Source organism: Mya arenaria, chromosome 16 (assembly GCF_026914265.1).
Source record: "Mya arenaria isolate MELC-2E11 chromosome 16, ASM2691426v1".
Classification (NCBI taxonomy): Eukaryota; Metazoa; Mollusca; class Bivalvia; order Myida; family Myidae; genus Mya; species Mya arenaria.
In genome coordinates, this window is record NC_069137.1 from 41,029,799 (window position 1) to 41,054,290 (window position 24,492).

A 24,492-nucleotide genomic window follows, 5' to 3' on the forward strand; every position below is an offset into this window, starting at 1 on the left:
CGCCTTACAATAACTTCCATATTTCGCGCAATTGCGTTTCAATAAAAATATATTTTTGGTTATCGCATAAATTCTGCCAGTACCCTTTCGGGTGTTCCCGAGCACTCTTAAACGCGTTATGTTTACGAACTAGATATCTCATTGAAACGAGCCCCGGGCTTTTCCAGTGACGCGGTAGAGTGTCTGTCTGTTGAAAGACGTGTCGTAGGTTCGACTCCTAATTCTACACTATGCACAGTCCGTTCTTAGGATCAAGTAAGCAAAAACGCTTAAGGAAATGTATTTATTTGAAATCAAAATAAAGTTTTTCAGAGATAAATTTCCGTTTTAATGTTCGCAAAACTAAACCGCACAGTTAAAACAAACGAATGGTAAAGCGCAAGATTATCTTAACATAATAAAACAAAAGTTGTAATATGTAACATGCATGACTACAATATTGACATACCATACATATATTAACAAAACGAAACATAAGCATATAACATTCGAACACATAGATATGATATATGTATTCACATTCTCGTGAAACTAGAAAACCAATGTTGTTTCGAACATTCATTTACATGTGAAACACAGAGTGTAAACATCTATTAAATAGCTAGATATTTACAGGTTTGTGTGCCTTTTTCATATTTGAAATACTATATCATGTATACTTTTTCTAAATATTTACCACATCAACGAATTACGAAATGTATCCTAATTTAACATGCATATGCGAAGACGTAACACAAACAAATTGTAAACGGTGTTGCTTTATTAATTCTAAATATTAACCCTCGCCTGTAATATGCACCTTTATCCAATGATACCCTTTTTTCCGAGATTAAATTATATTCTAATATAAAGTGAAAAAATATATCGACTGATTTGTTTAAACTGTCACAGGTACATACGTTCCTGTATGGTCATCTGTCCATCTTCGATATTGCAATTCGTTAAACGTGAACTACCTATCTTACCTAAGCCTAAAATTATGTCTTTTCCGACTGATAAAGGTTAACAACGCTTATTATATGCAAAATTGAATATATGTCATGTTAAACAGTGATTTTATGGCAAACTATGAAAATCATCATCATCATCATCATCATCATCATCATCATCATCATCATCATCATCATCATCACTGAACTATTGGAAAACTTATCAAATATGAAACAATATCATCACAATAAACCATAAATTAATATTATTATACAGATGCATATGTTAATGAGCTGTTCTACATAGAACAAAACATTATCAAAATACAAGATATGTCAAAATCAGCGATCTTGTCAGCTTTACACTGAGGGTTGACAAGATAAACATTCAAATACCATTAAAATTTAATAAAAGCATTGTTTTGTTAAAAAAACGGCTAAAATGATCTGTAAAACTAAAGTAAGACTTATCACTTCAAGATAGGAAAAAATCATTATGCTTTTGTACGAACATGAATAAGAAATTGTCAGGCAAAAAGAAATGTAACATTCTGGGCATTTATTTAGGGAACATAATATATGGTCACTTAAGGCGGAAGCAATAACAATGACGATATCATGATTGTTATTGGACATACTTTCTATGCGTACAACAATTTCGTATTATTTACAAAATCTCTGAACTATTAACATATCATTTACGATTATGTTTAGAAATGGTCTAAAACATTTGCACACAAGTATTGCGAATGATATATAAGCCAATTGCTTGAGAGCGTGAGTATGGTTTGTATGCATCACACGATTTAAGTGAATAGAAGGCTATCACACCCGTATAGGAAATCATCCCGGATTAATTAAATCGAATGCAGCCTTAGTGTAGTGTTACCTAGACAAATGTTTCAATTACATCTGTCTTTTTAAGCAATTCTTCTACGATTGAAATAATTCGTTGGAAATAAAACTAGTTCATTCCAAATTGTCCCATACGACTCAATTCACACGCATGTGTGCTTTAATCCTATCTGTTAAAAATGCGGTGTGTATTAGGTATCCGTTTCGAACATGTCTTAAGCACGGCAGCATAAATTTTCAAATCAAATGATTTATATCCGTTGCCCATGTAATTATCCTGGTACCGGAGTGCCGACGCTTCATTCATTCATATAACATTTCAGCTATTGTTATCAAGTTGTCCGAAAAATTTGCGATAATGAAATGCTAGCAGTTATTTGTGTTGTGTATTTTCACTCCCATATATTTTTAATGCATCCTTTTTCATATCTAATAGCACCAATTTCAAAATATCGGCAGCACTACTTCGCGTCCAGAATCGAGCAGTCTTCGCAGCGGAGCGCCTGTATTTTTCCAAATTCAGATATGGGATAGTTGTTAATTCAAAACATTTCGTATCAATTTGTTTTTCCCGTAGAGTGTCTTCATCGAGACCCAACTGTGTTCTAAAATGATGGATTTGTTCCTGGATGATAGTGTCCTTTTGAAACCATTGCCAAAATGTAGATATCCCAGTTATTGTGCCCAGGAAGCCAAAAGCAGATCCTATCATTTCGATCTGTTCCAATAGTACATTCACCTTTTGCTCGATAGCTGTTTGCGTCAGAACTGAGAGAGTAAGCACCATGGCCTTTTGTTTTAATTCCGGCAGTGCATAAACCAGTTTTTCTTGAAAAAGTTCATAGTCATACTTCTTAGTGAAGGCCATTTTTGTGCACATCAGAAAAACTGGAACATCGTAGAATCTTAATTTGTGAGATATCTCGTTCAACATAGATATCGTTGACTTGCGTATCTTGTCCAGGGATTCTTTTTCAGAATACTTTGTGGGATGATCAATCTTCTCGTTGTAAAGATCTGAATCTATATGGGACCGTACAAGATATACTTTTTTCTTCATTTTTAAAATGATCTCGGTCAACCATGCGTCGTCATCTGTAAAACGTTTGCAGCCGACGATTATAAAAAAATCAAAGTCCTTTAAATGTACCTTTTCTTCATAATATTTTCGCAGAAAGTTCGGAGTTCCGACACCAGGAAGATCCCATAAGATGACATTTTTGTTGGTTGGGTGTGGATAAGGCATTGGTTTAACAGTTGCCTCTACAACGTCAACCATTGCTGCAAGTGGATGATCTGGTACCATTCCCCGTATCGTATTAATTAGGCTAGATTTGCCAGAACCAGATCTTCCAGTGATGGCAATATTCAACTTAGTGCTTTTCCACTTCAATAGTTCGTCTTGAAGTTGTTGTAACATCCCTTTAATGCCATACTGATCGCTGATACGCTTGAAGTAGCCTGGCATGCCTCTCTTTTCATCAAATTGTTTTTGAGCCTGATATGGTATTTATTTTTGACATAATCAAAACATTTTTACAAGACATTCAAGCCATTTTTAAAAAAAAGGTCAACTATAAAGAAATTTTGATTTAAATACTGATTAAATTACGAAATTGGAAACAAATCGACTTTGGTGGTACCTGTTTTTGCAATTCGATATACTCTTCATACTCAATGATATTTGGGTCAGGGGTAAATGTTGCCTCTGGATCCTCCTATAAAACATATTCATTAGATTTTACCAAAACAGTGATTTAGAGGGAGTTATTGGTAGGTTATAAACAGTTTTCTCCGAATTCCAATTGTAATTTCCATTTTTCTATACTCAAATCTGGTACGTCCAATAGAAGTTAAACAGGAAATATTTGTTAGCTTCTGGAAGAAAAACACGGATAACATAAGTACGTTCACCCGTTTATTTTTGTAAACATCTATTTAAGAATCAAGTTGAATATATCAAACATATCCTTATACATACAAAGTATTTTTTAATAAACACACGCTTTCAATTAATTATAATGGTTCCGCAAATACTATTCAAATTAATATTCATCATGAACATAATTTGTTTGGTCATACGGGAAGTTTGTTCAAAAACTGCGGACGATCCGTGAATGGTATAATACAGATGTATGGCAGAAAAAGATTCAGGCCCCAATTTCTCGAAACTTCTTAAGCTTAACAGGCTTAAGTAGCTTATTTGAATTAGCCAAAATACATTCTTAAATTGAATTTTGATAAATGAAAACATGGTTTATTGTGATTATCATAATGATAATCCATATCTTAATTATAAGAACTCTTTAAGAAGTGAACATTACGCAATTGTTTGAAAACCCAAAATATTGAGCTTAGCTTGATCCTGATAAGGGACTTAAGACATTTCGAGAAATCGGGGCCAGCTGTTTAATTCATCTTGTTCAAAGTTTTGATTCTAAAAACTTCTGTTCACTAAACATAGAAAAAGATATAAACAAAATAGAGATGCAAGGAAACGATATTTTATGTTCGAAATTAACTTTTAATTTACTAAATTAAGTTAAACAACTTATATTTACTGACATTGGTTTAATTCCTCCGTCTTTGCAAACATTAGACGACACAAAAGACTACTTTGCTCTTATTTCTTACAATGTTTAGTGAAGTAATCAAAAACATTAACAGCAGTCACCTAACGAGTTTATGATTGAGAATCTGCAGGTTCAGTCCCTCCGACTAGGTAGGTTATTGATGTGAAATGTAGTGTACATATCTGATTATTGCTCATGTGGATAGAAAATAAAATATGGTTACTAAATAACATAAATGTGATTAAGAGGTTAATTAAAAAAAATCCATTATATGGTAAATACATTCAAACCACAAAATAACAACGAACTAGCTTTGATATAATCCAACAGAACATGTATGCCTGTACACAAAACATGTGTTTGTAATATTTCTATGTTTTATCTAAGAACTGTTCCCCTGTCCTTGATCTATGTTAAAGGGCATTTGCACATGTTGATATACAATACAATTCTACTACGACTGTCCGGCAACAGGTTGTTGTAACTATGAAATATACAGCAGTAACAAAGAACTAAATCTAGAAGATAAACACGTATATGAATGACATTACTACCTAATAAGCATAGGCTGAGATATAGTCATTTAGAAATAATATGTTGAATGTTTTTGTCAAAATAGTTTAAACGTATTATTGCTCTTTCTGAAATGTTTCTTAACAGTATAAGAACTTTTTCTTAACATTCTTCACCCATCTCCTCCTCCCATTTGCTTCACAGCAGTAATCTGCCAATCATCCAAAATGTTTATGTTGCCCATTACGTACGCTAACTTGATGATACACCAACTTTACATATCTTAATCTATCTCCAAATGTCGTATTTTGATTGAAATGAGAACGATATTAAAGGCAGACTATTTATGTTGATGCAAATATTCTTATCCCAATTTAATGCATTATCATGTCTCTCTCATTTTTATTTATATAGTCAAAAAGAAAAAAATGCATATGACCTAGGTTCAGATAAAACAAAATACTAGCGATATTTTGCGCTTTTAAATTTTTTGAAATGTGACTACGTAGCTATAAATGAAACAGTGAAAAAACAGACAATTTTCATCATTTTTTATATTTTTATCTGTGCCTAAATCAAAAAGTATAATAAGTTCAGCATAATACATTCTCATTCATCAGTGTTTGATCGCGATGAATCTAACCTCTGATTCAATCGCTGCAAAATTGAGTGCAAAACTATAAATACATTTTTTCCGGATCTTATCGTCGTCCAATCAAAACGCTCGTGACTTTAAGCATACTTAACGATCATTGACCATCGATACGCTGTTTTGCCACTAATTTATTTTAATTTATTTTGTTAAGTTTATTAATCACACTGTTTTAATACGAATTTGGTAGCAAATATCTCAGCGATTTGCATTTAAAACACATTCAAGTGCTTACTGTAATTTCATAATGGACAAATATTTATAATGAAGTACATACTAGTTTAATAGCGAACAATTAAGTCAACCATCAAATATTAAAATAAAGCTACGAAACAAAATATTAATCTTACGCATAAACATAGGATTCACATATTTTACTTACCTCTAATTCGCAGTCATTCCATGGGTCTGAAAGCAAAAACAAATCATTAAATTTTACATTATCAGACGTTTGAAAACATGTTCAACGATTTTAAAACACTTTATTCATTAACCTAAGACAGATTAGTAGCCTTATACAAAACTTGGCAAACATTCTACTTTTTGCCTTTCGCTTTATTTCCTTGCAACATTAAACATTGTTATGTCTGGTGTTTTTACGTTTGTGCGTTTCGTTTCACAATTAAATCTGAGCTAGTGCCACTAAACTGGTTTTTTTTATTTGAATGTATAACTTCTGTGTGTGTCTTTATACTGTTCATTGCAATATCGGGAACACATCTATCATTCAATTTATGACACTGATAATCTGATATATTTTCATCTGGTTAATTATATTTAAGAATTCAATTATTATTTTTTTATTTATTTAAACATAATAGGACATTCATTAGTGCCAGACGTTTTGACAAATCAGAACCCGTTAATACAATATGCCATTCCCCATGAAAACTTTAAATCAAGCTATGGTTCTTTTCCCCCAGCAAAGTTTTAACAATCACATTGAAAAATTTACAGATATTGTGATGCAATAAGAATAAGTTTTTTTCGGAACTTTGTTTATCAGCATTTAAAAACAAGAATCAACAATAGCAAGTACAAAATGAAAGAAAAACTTTTCGATTTCTTACTTGTTTGTTGTGAACATTCAATCGATTGTATCGCCTGAGTTTGTTGCGCAAAGTCGCTTGTTGTCAAATGCACTTTGCTGACATCAGTCTGCTGTAAAGAATCAGCAATAAACGGTTTGCTTGTTTGTTGCGAGGTGTCGTTTGTTGTCAGATGCAAGTTGCTGACATCAGTCTGCTGAAAGGAATCAGCAATACACGGTTTGCTTGTTTGTTGCGAAGCGTCGCTTAAGGTCAAATGCACTTTGCTGACATCAGTCTGCTGAAAAGTAGCAGCAATTCTCTGTTTGCTTGTTTGTTGCGATGTGTCGTTTGTTGCCATATGAACTTTGCTGACATCAGTCTGCTGAAAGGAATCAGCAATACACGGTTTGCTTGTTTGTTGCAAAGCGTCGCTTAAGGTCAAATGCACTTTGCTGACATCAGTCTGCTGAAAAGTAGCAGCAATTCTCTGTTTGCTTGTTTGTTGCGATGTGTCGTTTGTTGCCATATGAACTTTGCTGACATCAGTCTGCTGAAAGGAATCAGCAATACACGGTTTGCTTGTTTGTTGCGATGTGTCGTTTGTTGCCATATGAACCTTGCTAACATCAGTCTGCTGTAAAGAATCAGCAATACACGGTTTGCTTGTTTGTTGCGAGGTGTCGTGTGTTGCCATATGAACTTTGCTGACATCAGTTTGCTGAAATGAATCAGCAATACACGGTTTGCTTGTTTGTTGCGATGTGTCGTTTGTTGCCATATGAATTTTGCTAACATCAGTCTGCTGTAAAGAATCAGCAATACACGGTTTGCTTGTTTGTTGCGAGGTGTCGTTTGTTGCCATATGCACTTTGCTGACATCAGTCTGCTGAAAGGAATCAGTAATTATCTGTTTGCTTGTTTGTTGCGAGGTGTCGTTTGTTGCCAAATGCACTTTGCTGACATCAGTCTGCTGAAAGGAATCAGCAATACACTCTTTGCTTGTTTGTTGCGAAGTGTCGTTTGTTGTCAAATGCACTTTGCTAACGTCAGTCTGCTGAAGTGTATCGTCCGTCGAGGCTTTGCTTATCTGTTGTGAAGATTCAATCAATTGTATCTGCTTTGTTTGTTGCGAAGTGTCGTTTGTTGTCAAATGCACTTTGCTTACGTCAGTCTGCTGAAGTGTATCGGCAATCAACGTTTTGCTTGTTTGCTGTGAAGATTCAATCGATTGGTTCTGGTTTGTTTGTTGTGAAAAATTTCTTGATGTCATATGTATTTTGCTGACATATGATATTTTGTGAACAGTTTGTTCTTTTATGTTGTCTGTCTGTACGTATGCATTTACCATTTTTGGTTTTTGGACTTCGTGCTCTTCTGCAATTTTACATAGCTGTGGTTTAAATTCGTATTGAAACTTTATAACCGTTAATTACACTTTCAAACTTCAAAGCATAGCCATTAATTTTCAACACATTTAAGTTTTGATTTCAATTGTAATAAGGGTTATTGGAATTGCATGATTGAGTATTATCCGATGGTCGAGAATTTTTTTTCTATCAGTATCTAATAGGCATTGAAATATGTATCTGCTTTTGCGAATAAGGCTTAAGAAACCGATAGTCAAACTCGTACTTTTATCTTGTTTAGTGACTCGTGTATTTAGCCATACACAAGGGAACATACATATGTTAATTAAATTAGAGCAAAAGGAATTTCCGTGACTGCTTACATTTAAATGAATCATATCATAGCCTTTACATCTCAAACAAAGATGTTATCATTTTTATTTCATTTTCTATGCTGTGCTATTGAAAAAGGACTAAATGCACAAATAAATCATATCGCGAAATAGAAGTCATATATTTGACATATGTTTTGAATGTGAAATCATTAGCAGACATGGCAAATAATAACTTAAAAAAACAAAACAATTAACAATATTTACTTTCAATATTTTGATCGAATTCGTCATCATTATTTAAAGGAATGGTGACGTCATCAACAGCTTCTCTGCATTTCGCATCCTTTGTATAATCTGAAAGAGGAGGACACAAAAACGCTAATGATTAAGTATAAATCAAATCAAGTAGTTGATATGATGCAAAAATAAAGTCCATATTTTAACATAGCACACTTCCATTGAACTAACCTGTGAAGGAGACCTTGAAATGTCTTAATGCAGAAGAAAAGAATGGGACAACTAAGTAGTCAGCATCATCACTTAAATGACGCGAAATCAAAGGCAATTTTTAATTTAAATCATGCCAAAAAAGATAAAAAAAATATGTACCAAACGAATGATGCCATGATGTATCTTCGAAATGCCTTCAATACGTTTTTTGATATACTTTTAATATTAGTTATTGTTTGGGCATTATAACTATCAGCTATTTGATTAACAGGGGTATCTGCACACACGTCCCAAAAACGTTAGCATTTGTAGAGTGTATTTCCAATTAATTTTGAAAGGTGCTCACAAGTATCTTTTTTGTTGAAAATATTGTTGAATTGCAAATGATGCAGCTGCATATATATAATATACAGATATGAGCCAGTCGTAGCAAATATTATATAAACTTCTCACGTGTTTCACGTTTAAAAACTGATCAAACATAATGCAAGGGAACATTTGAGGTTTGCGCTCAAAGTTCGTGGACATTTGAAATACATTCGAACTTCGTTAGCTCAAACTTTCAGGGACTTGTAAAGATGCCTCGAGCCACGAACATTTTGATCCAAGCGGGAATGCTTAGAATAAGTATCAAGAAATCTGTCATTAACATCCAGTTCGTGCCCAAATAGGGTTTGGAGTCAAACGAGTTTGATACATTTGAGTGGCCATAATGTTAAGTAAAAACACTTCATGTTTTGGTTACTGAATATAAATAAAAGTATATGCAAGAGTTTCGTAACGTGCTTTGATCATATGTATTCAATTTCAATTCAATTTTAATACATACGCATAAGGATCAAAATATCACTATAAAAATGTTGCTTCTTTTTTCGCATATTTCGAGATAAAAAACAACAACAAGTGACAAATGAAAGGAATATAATTTCATCATGAAAACGATGATTGGTGTTTCGCGCGTTTATCTGTTAATCTGTATTGATGTTCAATCGAATTGTCAGAGACGTTCCACAGGAAATTGCAAGTATTTCGGTACACACGATGTCAACAGCTCAAACGTCCAATAGCAAAACATATTGGACGTCATTGAACAACTATATGATGAATGCATTTTGTGTATGTAATACACATTTCATAATTATATGGCTGACAAAGTATTATGACACCATTCAAACTGTTAACATAGCAAGATACCTTTTACTAAATTCTTGAACTCATTTAAGCTATTAGCGTACGCTGATATTCAATAATGTTACAAAATTTATTTACTTGCATGTTGAATGCATTTCAATGGCTAAAGATTGAGGAATATATTACCTTTACAACAATATTCGCAAGTCCCTTTACAACAATATCCGTAAGGACCTTTGCAACAAAAGCCGCAAGTAGTGCATTTCACAAACTTTCTACAGCAAGATCCCATCTTAATACGTGGCTATTCGTTGTCTGACCTAAATCTTAAATTTTTTTAATTTTATTGTGTGGATTGCATTTTATTTGCTAATTTCTTTAAAACCAATGAAAAACAAATATATTTTTTTTTTGTTTTGGTTCAAATAAATTGAAAACAAATATATATAAATTCAAATAACCCTATCTTAATGTTCATTTCAATAAATAATATGGTAAGTAAAACTTTTGTCTTTAAGATTGTTAACAATAATTTAAAAAATATTAAAAATTAAAACAAAAAACTTATTATGTTCATTTTGTAAATATCCCTTAACCATTCGAGTATACGGTTTAAACATTGTCTTCCATTGACTGCAACGTATTGATAAATCCAGTTGAACTAATAAGTTTGCTTGATTACATTGACGTTTATACAAAGTCTTATCCGTGGTATTTGATACATGTACCAGGGCCTTTCAAAAAATAATGGTTACAGTTCTATTTCAGTTATTAAGGTTATTCAGAGTATGATATAGTATGGTTAAGATTTTAAAATTCAAACGGTTGTATTGTGTTGTGGCGTTTTACATTTAACTGTTATTTGGCACAAACGGGGAATTAGCTATAGGTCCAAACCAAGTCATCCTTACATTTTGTTTGTTCTTTCCAAAATAAAACCTTGATGCAATATCGCTCTACATGCAATCCAAAATATTAGCATCGCTTATGTTGTATAACACTAAGGTTACCTGACTGTGGTTAACAACCTTCGAGCTCAGACAAAATTCAAGTGTCCATAAATTAAATATATCTTAAAATTGTATTACTATCTTGAAGCTCTCTCGACCCGATGGCCAAATAGTAACACACAACCTGGATTGTATAGCGAATTTCGTGTACACTTTCGATCCATATGTGAACCGGTGAAAGAATGTCTACGTTTACGGATTTTAGTATTGTAGGGTGTGGTTTTATTGTCGAACAAGACATACTTGTCAGTTTTCATCTAAAATAATAGAATTGTCATACATTATAGATTTACGCCAGTTTATTTTCAGGTGACTTTGAAAGTCAATCGTTGCTTAGATTTATCATTAGCGTCACATCGGCATCAAGCCATCATGCAGCCAAAAGGTGCGGCACATTTGTTAACTCAAACAAATAAACAGTTGTGTTTCTATAATATGTGACATGCATGTATTTTGTTATTTTACGAGTTACACTTTAAACTGTTATTACAAAAGTGATTTTAATTCGCGACTTACTTAGATGCAAACAAATTTGCGATCGTTTGTGGCTACTTAGTTAAAGTGACCGATATACATATCATCAATTATCACTCAACATGTACCTGTATTATTTCTTCCCAGCACGTCTGTTTGCACCAGCTTATGTACGGACTATGAATACATCTAATGCTTAACTTCCCTGAAAAGATCTATTCCTTTTATGCTTTTCAATGAAATATGAAGTTTTATCAGAGCAATAACAACAGTGAAAGTATCAAATTCATATTTTCACTGATAACCAAGGAGTCAAATAAAAACTACTTTTAAAATCCAATGTAGTCAGTTCCCCTTGATAAAAATTAAACACGTCCCTTTTGAACCAGAAAATGTTGGCAAAAGAAAAAAAATGAAATTTAAAAAAGGTTGTCTTAATATAATTTTAGATGTATTTGAACATAAACAACTAACAGTTAAATAGAAAATGGTAATCCTGTTTTCAAACGTTTTTTTTTTTTTTGCCTTCATATAAAATAAATTACAGACAAAAACAACATCTCGAGCATAAATACGATGATATATCAGCGTGTTTAATCTTTTTAAAGGTATTTTTGTCGTTGTTTTACGTAATACGGAAATTTAACACAACAAAGAACAGATTAACTGGGGATTTTTAACCCCGCCAACGCCTTAGAAATTTGTTAACAAACTAGCTAGTTGATGCTAGGATTAAATAAATCATCGTCCTCTTAATCCATTGGAATGCCTATAACAAATTCCACTCTTGAAAGTTGTTTCTTTTTTGAAGAAGTGAATACAACGATTGCCGTCTTTTGTAAAGCCATACTATTCTTTGTATGTAAAAACTGAAAGTTCTGAATGCCCAGTTTGGCACAAATTTAAGAGAGCGGCATGTTTGTTATTGATAACACAATTGCTGTCACAACTTTGAATTTACATACACACACGCTTTCGCCAGGGGTGACTTATATCTTCAATCTACTGAAATATGGGATTCAGTGATGCATCGACTAACGGTTTCAGATATCTTGACCACTTCCTACACAACGGATTATGCAAATTACATAAAATCCATGTTTTAAATATAACCAAAATTCCCATCTACTACTGTGAAGGTATGCAAAATATCTGTAGACAATATTTTGACGCATACACACCACTATATGAAGTCATTTATTTGATAAATAGTGCAGATTTTATGCATTTAAAAATCAAGTTGATAAAATATATTATTTTCGGATATTTTGCGATTTAACATAAGTATTTAACAACTGCGGTAGCACCCCACGTATTGACTACAAAGAAGCAGTTTGGAGGAGTCATAACTACTCATGCTTAGAACCTCTGTTTACTTATAGTCTTTACTTTATTCTACGGAGGCGGTATTGAATTCTGGACAGTAGCATTTGTGAGCAGCACAGATATTTGTCTTGGAAGGTTCCTCCTAAGCTTCAGCAGACAGGCGGTTAAAGAACAATGGATTTATGTTTTAACAGAATATTTAAATGTATTTAGGTGTATTATAGGAGAAGGCAATAGTCATAATGTAACCGGAACACTTTTATTCGAATTGCTTTGAGATATCTCAAGTATTTCATTTAAGAACTATGAATACGAATGAATATGTGAGTGAAGTGAGATGAGGTAAGGAGAGGTGAGGTGAGTGAGTGGAAGAATTTCTTTCAAATTAGACTTTTGTTTTATGTTGATGCCATGATTGTTGAGTAGATGTTTTTCTTGTTCAAAAGCTGAAATCAAATGTACACTAAAGCAATCAAAAGTTATTCAAAGTTTGTTTCACTGCTTCTGTAATAAGTTCTGAAGGTAATGCTAAAAAAAAAGAGCAGACAAAATAGTTTTACAACACAGACCAATGACCAACACTAAGCGGTCTTCGTTTAATACATGCTACAGCTTGACAACATTTCCATAATGTTATTGTGCAAAAGTAAACAAATTCCACATCATGTCATACATGTTATTCGACTTAAGCATAAAAAGCTCATCGTCACAACAATATGTATATAAATAATGCATGGCATGTGACAATTATAACATAAGTTTTATTAATAAATCAATCCTTAGTTTGATATAAGTATTGTGAGAGTGTTTATAACAAATACAAGAATGTCATCGATATTAAGGCATAATATGAAAAGGTAATGATTTCGGTGTTATAAAAATCTAAATAAATTTCTCTCTATATATAAATACTGCTCAACGTTGATTAATACAGCCGCAAGGTTCAAGCTGCGTGGTACATACAACTTTGTGGCTACTGTGTAAGGATATGAATATTACAAAAAAGGACAACAAAACCAACAACAACAAAAAATAAAGAAAAAAAAAACACACACACAAAAGGAACAAGAATATGATCAAAATAACGAAGAAACAAAGCAAAATTTATACTATATTAAGGAATCACGTAATTTGAAGGACTTATCACAGTATAGCGCTAACTTCCTTAGGGTGGTTTGGTTGTTACTTTGCATTAAAACAATATATTTCATCAAACTCGTATGAGTGTAAAAATACTTCGGAATATATTGACGTCTAAGGTCCGCATATACTGGACGTTTGAGGAAGAAAAGAAATTCATAAGTACATACTCTCGAGATGGCAAAGGCGGTGGAGGGCTTTGGTTATTACAAGTACTTAATTTCGCTTTAGGGGTACAGTTCACTCAGCGAGTAAGACCCAATATCCGCGCTCACTCCGAGGGATTACGTCGTCCTGTTGCATGACCCTTATACGTAACACAGGGTCTGAGGAGATAATCAAGAAATCATTATTTCCTTTTTAGAAGTGAATCGTTTTTATCCGTATGTTCATTGTAAGTCGCATAGAGTTCTTACCAGCAACTAACTTGCACATGCATGTTTAAAAGCCATATTGTCTAGAACTGTTATTTTAAGCATTATATATCTTACAACAATTGTGAAGTAAGTTATGATGACTTATACTTAGTTATTATTGTTGGCACGATGTTGCGTAGAGTGTAATCACCTATTGTCCTGGAAACCAGTATGCTCGGAGAAAACCCATTTGTCTGACTTAGTGACCACTAACCAAACTCATGCAATAAGGCAGTGAATCGATCCCGGATCGCCTTTCTGAGAGGAAAGTGCGCTAACCACTGCACTAGCCGGACAATATTGACTTGTAAATTCAAACATTGAATCATTGACATATTCCTTCTGTTTGTTTTGCACGTAAAACAGCTGACATTTTACATAATTGTAAGCCATTACCCTTAATGGCATGCGTGCGTAATGAAAATCGGTTCCAGTTTGATTATTGACAATTGGTTTCACTCAAGTATTTGATAGTACAGGTGGTTTTTTAAAAGCCTTAGTTGAAGTTGAATACAATAAAAATCAAAATCATGCATTTCTGTTAAACTCAACTTTACAAATTTGATCAAACTTATTGCTCTGCTTCTAAAACAGGAGAAGAATTTGTTTTGGTAATGGGCAAAGTTTCATATACAATACAATACGTTTATTACGGCTTTAAACTTACAATGTTTATAGCAGTGAAAAAAAAACAGATGAAAAGTGGTAAACAGAACTTAACAAAGGGATGTTATGTATAAAAGACATATGCATGAGATGTTATTACATACATGTATATTATTCCAATATAACAGTACAAAAAGTCAGACAAAGATATAATTTCAGGTTCAATATTTAACTTAAGATACTAAGTCGTTGGTAAAATTTCATTTCTTAATTTCATTGCAAAAAATATGTATTTCGCAATATTCATTTGACATTTGTTTTATTTGGAAGACATAAGGGTTTCGAACTTATTTAAAGTAGGCCAGTAAGGTTTAACATATGTTTTTCTTAGGTCTCTATATACAGGACAGACAAGCAAAAAGTGAAATTCTGTTTCTACAGCTGTCATTAAACAGACTTTACAAAGTAGTTCGTTTCTTGGTGTGTTATCATACCTCCCAGTCTCTATTGCTAGTGTATGTGCAGATACTCTTAATTTTGTTAAAACGACTCTATATTTTAAGACAGAGACATTGTCTATATAATTTTCTAACACGAAGGTTTGTTTAAACGTACAATTTTACTCTAATTTACAAGAGTTAATTATATCGGCATACCATGATTGATAGATAATACATATCAAACAATCGCTCTTCTATTTTCGGCATTGGTATATCTATGTCGTTTTGGTTAGTCCAAATATACTCTTAGCCATGCTCTTGTAGGATGATTTTAACTTGGTGAGCCCAGTTGTTGCCACCATACGTAATATTATTGTCCGAGTCACATTTTAACATTGTATAAGTTCTGTGTATAAGTAAATTTTCGTCTGATTTAAGTATTTTGGCCCAATATTTAAGCATTCGGAGTTTACGGATAACTATCAACGGAACTCTACCAAGATCACCATATAGTGCGGACCTGTTAGTTGATTGCTTAACATTTGACAACTTTCTGAAAAAAATTGGTATGAATTTATTCCAAATCCGGACACGGGTTCAAGCCAATAACTTCACTCCCAATATGAAGAATCGATGAAACTAGGGAGTCAAATAACTTCAGCTTTTGATTTAAATCAACTTTATAAAATATAGAAAACAGTCTATTTAGTGCATATGATGCATGCTGAGCAGTTGATTTTTGGCTTCGTTACCTTTGGCCATTCTTGTATCAATTTAAACCAAGGTATTTAAACCAAAATGGCGTCCAGTGTATATAGAAAATCGTCTTCAAGTTCATTGTAGCGTGGAATACGGATAAATATATATAAATTTTATTTTATAAATATTTCGTTTCAGCAGCAGCGATAATTTGTGAATTTGTCAGGTGTAATAACTGCTTAAATGACAAAAAGTACTTTGCTACATACAGTACTGCACAGTCATTTATGAAATATAATTTCATCTCAAATGCCGAACTAGTTTGAATGCATATATGGAAGTGCCGATCTAAAAAAAAAATGCATGTACCTGGTTGCCGAACAAGGACTTTTATCAGGCTGCGCTGAATTTCAAGCCCGTTATCTTGAAGATAATTCCGATCCCTGCTAACAGATCATTCATTGATTTTAAACGCAGATATCGTTTAAAATGAATGCCATTGTTTATGTCGTTTTAAATTGAATTCGAGATTTTATACTTATTTCAGTTTTTCAAGTATTGTTTATATGGTTATTATCAAAGGGACTGATTAGCTTAATCATGAAAGAACTTTTTCCACAAACGAAACCCTCTAGACAAGACTACTAATCGCACTGTCTTGACAATTTCTAGAACGAAACAAAATGCAACGTAATGCTTTTTTTGTCTGTTTTACATCATGAAGTGACTAGATTATGATATTTTCATTATCGTTTAATCGTTTTCAAAATTGGCTGAAATGTTTTAAACATGATATGACTGGCAATGGAAGCAATTTTGGGGTTACATTTATCCCAAAAAGTCTTAGAGCAATATATAATAATACTGGCCTCTTTGTATACATTATATATAATTGTTAAACGTAATTTACTTAAATATATTTCAAAAAGGAGTGTATGAAAACAAAATAAATCATTTAGTATCTACTGTATTGACACTAGTTTTGAAACATTCGTCAAGTATGACATTGCAAATATTTTATTTGCTTAAACTAAGATTACTTATAAGAGTATTTTATCAGTGGTCGCTTAAAAAATCGAATAGTAAATGAAACATTTTGCCAATTTGCAAAAAAAAGTATAAAGTCAACTTTACAATGGCAAAGTATTATTGTCTGTTTCATGCCATGGTTTGTATAATGTTATTAAAATCTTTACCCGATTCTTTATAGTGGTTAACACATTAGCTTTGACAATAAACGCTTTGATTGCATTCTAAGTCTCTAGCTCATGGATTAATAGCGGTCTTCTTAAACGTAAATCAGTTGTTCTTACACTTTAATTACTTTGCTAAATGTTTTGTTTACATACTCTATTTATTATGGACATAAATGTCACGATACCTTTGATCATTTAAGTAAACTGACGCTAATTGATGGAAATGCGTTCATCTTAGCTGGGAGCATTTATAAAGGGCTGATATCGTGGCCATATGGCATGGCTAATATTATTTGGTGAAAAAAGTATGAGTTGCATTCTACGATATGGCTGATTGATAGGAAGATATATAATGAGTGTTTTAGAGATTTGAATCAAACTTAGAGGTTTGCTCTTGGACCAAGCTAAATTTTTTGGCGAAATATTCATTACCTTGTTTGCAATGCATTAAAATCCAAACCGGTCGCATGTTTTTGAAAAAAATATATCACGTACACCAGTATGTTCTTTTAGTGGACGTGTCCTAACAACAAGCACTCACATTCCGACAGACAGGCTCTATAACATTCAATTATCAGACATAAATGGTTGAAGTACGATTTATTACAACAATAATACACATGTTACTATAAACAGCAACATTTTACTATAGAAATTCTTTCCCGCAATAATGATTAATATCTCCGCCCGTGAGATTATCACGGTACGTCAGGGCGATTATGGCATAATTGCCCGACGAAGACGAGAACGTGCACACTGACGTCATTTTCACGAAAATAAAAATGGCCGCCGTATACTTGGAAGGCAAACATTTCAACATTAAAAGCTTTAAATGAATTAAAATGGAACTAGCGGTGCAAGAAAATGTGAAATTAGTTTTACCAATTAGTGACACCTTCCGAGTTTTAGTAACGAATACTACCCGAAACCGTACCGGATGTTTACATTCGGTAAAGGCCATAGAGCAGTGAGAAAAGGAAACGTTTTGTTAAAAACGTTTTGTTTTACTTTATTTGCTAAGAAATGATAATTATTCCAGCGAAATTGCTAGAGTCATTCATGCCGAGATTCCTATGAAACTGCTCCTAGGCTTGATCGACCCCAGCTGTGCTCACCTATTAAAATTAACATCACAATCAGGCGATGTAAAACAGGAAATATTTGAAGAAAGGAATTATTACAGCTTTATTCTGAAAACACGTATGAAAAGGTTTGCTATTTTGAATTCCAGTCATTTGTTGTTTTTTTCACTGCTAATGCCATTCAAAACCATTTTGTTATTTTTCATTTTAAAATTTTCAGACTACATGCTAATCATATGATATATCCTTCATTATTTCACAAAATAATGTTTAAATTCATTGGAAATCATTGACATATACAACAAACATATGTATTATACAGGATAAAACATGGTTGACCATGGTTTTTGGTTGATAATTGCCCCATCGAATTATTCCTTCCACTGGGGCAATTATCACCCAAAAGCCATGGTCAACCATGTATTATTCTATAAGTAAAAGGTAATGTTGTAATTGATGTTTTCATGTCCGATAATTTTGTTTGAACTTAATTATTTTATTGTGAATTTTTCAACTTGTATTAATCACTCTCGTTAGCACAATGTTGCGCGAGGGCCTTGTGTTGTGCAGGAAACCGGAGTACCCAGAGAATAACCACCTGTCCGACTTGGTGACCACAAATCAAACTCACATGCGTCAGGCCGGGAATTGAATCCGGGTTGCCTTGGTGAAAAGTGAGTGCACTTACCACTGTGCTATCCAGCAATTAATTGGAAAAATACCATAGGATGAATAATTCTTTAGTTTTAAAAGCGTATAGGGAACAAAAACTTAAATACTTTATTCCAAAGTATCTGTCTATGTAACGAAGTTAATTGTTAAAACTGATAACATATATGTTTATCCGATATATTAAAACTAACGAATTAGCTGTTATAATGTAGGCACTCAATTGGATAATAATGATGACAGGATTTATTTTCAAAAAATAGAACTAACCGCCGAGTATTTTCTTAATGTTTTCGTTCATAAAGTGATTTCCATATCTGAACAAAGCAATGAAATATTACGGATACACAAATAGGCTAAATTACGCAAGCTATTTTTGCACGGTGAGGGGAAATATAGAACCAAATAGATACTACTGTCACCCAATACCTTGTCAAATGATAAGATAGATCACTCTCGCTTTGCGCTCGTTGTGATAAACAAATAACTCACGTAGTGGATATTGTAACTATTCCTTAATAATAAATGATGCACAAACATTTCATGTATTATATTATTTATTATTTTATAAAATCATCTCTTCAATAGTTAAGACTAGTTTGATTGGTAGATTATTTCGATATGACAAGTATTCTTAATCATACTTATATTGTGCTAGTAATCCCATTTTTGTATATCAGAATCAAGGAAAATGTTTGTTGTAGGAAATAAGTTATATGAGTTTCTTATAGTGAAAGCCTATTTTTAATTTATATGAACATATTAATTATTTTAAAAAATAGACGAAAAGTGTTAAAGCAAACTTGTGATATTGTGCGTGTCTTCATGTTGTAACATTTCAAATACAATAATGTTAATATTCCAACTGATATAATTGCTCACAGAAGAGGTATCGTGTATTATGCTTTATTGTTCCATGTTTGATAATATCCACAAAGTCTATTCATTGGTGAAGTGTCAACCACAATAAGGTTTGACAGTGGTAAATGATTGTCACGATGAGGTCTGATAGTGTTACCAATTAAGTACAGGTCATTAGTACCAATTAAGTCATACGAAGATATCATTCATAAAGACCAACAATAACCTCTTCAGTGGATAAATGATCATATGATTAGTTTGTTTCTTAGGTATTTTGTTTGATACAGATACGGTCAGGAGGTCTGACTAAGCATGTTATATAGACTTCAAGATATATGATTTAATGGCCAGGGGTTGTTTCGGAAAACAAAGGCATCAAAGAACTGATACACGTAGCTAATTAGCATTGTGTGTACAGGAGCTAGTACAATATAATGTTCCACAGTCTTATATATTTCTTTCAGGTTCGATAGAAAAAACACACACAATAAATCTTTGTTTAAATCACCAAACATACCAAGCATATGTCTTGATGTATTGTACAGGTATGCAAACAACTAATAATCATACAATTGAACCCCATTCTAAAACGAGAATGAGCCAGCGTTGGACCGTGCAAGTTGTTTACATAACTATATTAAGACAGTGCACAATATTAATATAACTGCTTAGCACCATAAAAGTATACATATACCTTTCCTAGGGTCGTACACACTGTAAATACAACCAGCTCGGGACTGTAAACAATATTGACATACACTGGGTCGAAAAAAAAGTATACAAACATTCAGAATAGGTCCGTGCAAACTGTAGAAATTAGCATCACAATACCGTGTAATTTATATGCCTAAGCTGTTTAGAATGATGCAATCTGTAGACACTGCCAGCTACGGACCGTGCAAACTAAAGACACAGCCAGCTAAGGAGCGTGTACGCTACATGTGTATCCTGATTATATCCATTAAAACTATAGACATTATCTGCTTTTCACTAAACAAACATTAGAAATAACCATATTAGAACCGTAGACGACAAAAGTATTTTAATATTGTTTCTCAAAATCAAAAGTAATGAAGTAGAGCAAGCATGTTCTTACCGATCGAAAGAATTAACTCTATTTTCGTATTTCTAAAAATTGTAAAACAGAGTAAAAATAGAGTAAAACGTCAGGCATTTGTGATAACCAGTGTATTTGATGAGCTCAACATATTTGATATGGGCGCAATAAATTGTCAAAAATTGTGACGAAGCGAAAACTACTTTCTAAAATCTCTTAATAAGGAGCCCATTGGCGAAAATCTATTACAAAAAATGTAAAAGACAAAGAACGACACCTTTATACAACTATTTCATACATCAATCTGACAGTATTTGACTTTTGACTAACAACGACACCATTAGACCACTCTTTTAGATAAACCAAACAACGACACCTTTATACAACTCTTTCAGACATCAATCTGATGGACGCTCAATATAATCCATTTTAGTATTGAGGCAACGGCTTTGCCAACGCTTTATCCATACCGGTCCAACAGAAACGTCACCAAATTAATTAAAATTAAAATATATCTGTATAAGCCATAATGTAGCTTATATGTTGGCGTTCGTGTATTTGATATTGTTGGAAATAAATTATAAATGTTGTATTTTGGGTATTGTGCTTTGTGTTATGACCTTTACGGCTTATTCTTAATGCAATGTGCCTATAATGCAAGTACAATCAAGAAATCGCATATATTTGTTTGTTTTCAACCAAACAATTTGACAAAACTGTTGTTTCCAAAAGTGCATTTTACTGTAAAAGTCGGCAATAAGTAAGCAGTCAACAATAATCATTACAAATTCAGGTGTCAGTTTCCATTCCCTAACAGCTTTGTCATGGATGTAGGTCTCGATTTAAACGAGTATTTAATGTTCAATTGTTCTGAAACCTGTTATTTTACAAATTTATTTTATATGCATGCCAAGGACTCTTTGAAAATAAAAGTCAAACATGAGGTTCAAAATCTATTTGTTCACCTGTCCAGGCGTTGTGCTCTTTGTGAGATAGTATATATTTCATATAATAATGAACCTAATTATTGGCACATTACTAAATATAAGAGAGGCAATGCGCGCAATATAAGTTTAAACAAAGTCTAATATAGGTCCCTAAGACCGCAATAAATTTACATTGTAACACGTTAGCTTGATTTTGATATATTGTTTCAATGAAGAGATTTCATTTCGACCAGGTGCGTAACGTCTAAAGTGTGTGTCATCTGGGCAATCGTGCTTTTTACCAAATCATTTATAGACATTTGTCATCATGGGTATTTGTTCAATTATTCAAAATGTCGGATTCCTGAAGTGAAAATTTTGCTAACGCTATCACCAATTACTGTATATGTTGCAAAAACAGGATATTTGTTTGTAGTCCAAAGCCTTTTCATTGATTTATACTTACAAAGCATTGCATGCCTTATAGGGTCCTACTCCATGAGAAAGAATAGCCAGAACAACTATTAGTCTATGGGCCTAGTTTTGAATTTCAGATTCATTGAGCGTATGACATGCACAATATTCATTATCAGTTAAATAATTTAAACAATTCCCCCTAAGAGCTTGATCCTTGATATTAAATCGAGATCATGTTTAAGAGACGGGCTTGCTCAATTGTTTTCATCAGCTTTGATATATTTGATAATAATGTTCTCATGATTCTAAATGTCTTTGGTATGTAAATGTCTGTACAAAAGAATGCATAGTTTAATCATGACATTGCTATTTCTACATACAAAACCCATACACGTCATAATAATTTTAAGCGTACACTATATAGAAAGAAACAAAAAGGAACGTAAAACCATTTCTGTGCATTTTACATGATGTGGTGACAAGGTTAATAATAGTTTTGTATAAACAATTTCGAAATTTGCTGAATGTTTCGAACCAGAGATTATTGCAAATTAAAGTTTTTATTTGGTTTTGCAGTGCTTTTGAATTTCTTCTAAGTCAGTTTTTATAGCAATTTCAATTTGAACTATCTCCTATTTTGTACAATGGTATCTCTTCTTGTATATAATTGTTTTATGAACTTTTTATTTCAAGTTAGTAAAATATATTTAATCGTATACACCACTTTTGAAATATTTCTGAAGTGTGACTTTAAAAAAATGCTTAAACGAAGAATAATTTGATCAGCTCATTAGTGGTAGTTGCAAAATCAAAATAACAAATAGCAAAGTAAAAATGGATACACTATGTTAAATGTACGTATAGTCAATATAACAATGGCAAAGAATAGTTGTCTTTTTTCATTTCATGGTTTGCATATTATTGTACAATATGAACGTTAGGCAAAGTGTAGATTGCCAATAAACGCTATAATTCAAAACTTCTAATACAAAGTTCTTTTAGAAATACGTCAGTGTTATTAAGGTAATTTAAAGGCCATAACTTATGTGACAAGGGCGAAATGACTGATTGACTCGAGCTTTTTTACCATACGCGTATATGCTATGTCTGTTAGCATGGACAGCTGGCCGAGAAACAGAGAAAACAACATTGAGTACAAGAACGAACAAAATTTTGCAGTGGCATGGTTAATACAGCTGGTTATATGCATATTGTCCTTTTTGGGTAATAATCGGACAAAGGCTTCCAGTATAAATCGCTGACACAACTTGAGTGCGATTAAGCGCTGCAGTCAACACTAGCAGGCGCTCTTTACAGCCTTCATCCGCTATCCGCCGCAGATGAATACAAAAAAAACGATTTGTTTTAAAGATCATTTTAGAATACATCGTAAATTATAATAATTTTGTGCATTGCATATTACGTTTCTAGCTTACGGATTTAGTCGGCCTCCTCTGAAATCAATTGTTCTTACTTCTTATTTGATATTTGTTCAACTGTTATGTCGAATATATTGTGTTTCCCTGTCATAGCATATTTGATATTTACAAAAATTGTATTAATTGCATTCTACGAAAAGACTGATAAATAGGAAGATGTTGTGTTTAACAAAAATAACTTAAACTTAAGTTATTTGTATCAAATCAAAACGGGTAGCGGTATTCACAATTCGATCACACATTAGGACGTATGAAATGATTGACGAAAATGATGCATGATATTACACAACCTTTAGAGGTTATGCTCTTAACGGGGCCTTTGTGTCAGATAATTTTATATTAGCATATATCACAATGTGTATTGTTCATTTTGGTTTAATTAGTAAATTGATAGGGAACGAACAGGCTTTTTTGCGTTTGTGAAGAAGTTAATTGTCAAAATATGAAATTTGATATTGTTTATCCCAATTAGTAATAATAATGATATGAGTGTTCTATGAAATCTATGAATTCAATTTAACAGAATTCATTACAGGTGATATATTTTCTTTCTTTTTTTAAAGTACTTATAGCAATGAAATTATTACGGTTTTGTTCATGAATTGATTCCCATATTTGACGGTAAGAGTTAGGTCCGAAGTTATACTGGAGATAGCGTGGAAAATGGGCCGTGTTATTACCTTTCCGATGGCCCGGCAGTGCCGAGCGAATGCGGTGGTTTTGCTTTCGCGCTGAAAATAGCGGTATATGGGCCGTGGCTTTGTGTCGAGAAATATCCGTTCTTTTAACGGGATTGGTCTGCGTTTTAGCAAAGTTCTTGCCGGTATTTAACAAGATCTCGCGAGCTAATTAAAACAAGGGCACCTCATCCTGATTCTCCCCATAATTTGAAAGAATTCAGTTTCAAATAACATGATGT

General features: G+C 32.8%; 1 protein-coding gene across 5 annotated transcripts; it reads right to left on the minus strand.

Annotated features, from left to right (window-relative positions):
• Positions 1-292: 292 nt before the first annotated feature.
• On the minus strand, positions 293-10,544 carry LOC128222434 (uncharacterized). Of its 5 annotated transcripts, none has more exons than XM_052931429.1 (7): positions 10,412-10,544; positions 10,002-10,049; positions 8,499-8,588; positions 6,593-7,271; positions 5,905-5,930; positions 3,428-3,502; positions 293-3,282 (listed from the first exon to the last, which is right to left on the minus strand). In XM_052931429.1, exons 3-7 carry the CDS (start codon positions 8,526-8,528, stop codon positions 2,158-2,160), a joined length of 1,935 nt encoding a protein of 644 aa, XP_052787389.1. In that variant the 5' UTR covers positions 8,529-8,588; positions 10,002-10,049; positions 10,412-10,544; the 3' UTR covers positions 293-2,157. The 5 variants fall into 5 exon arrangements, with proteins under 5 accessions (XP_052787389.1, XP_052787387.1, XP_052787388.1 ...); XM_052931427.1 differs by having other exon boundaries at positions 10,002-10,141; positions 10,412-10,471; XM_052931428.1 differs by having other exon boundaries at positions 10,002-10,191; positions 10,412-10,449.
• Between the last annotated feature and the right edge of the window lie 13,948 nt (positions 10,545-24,492).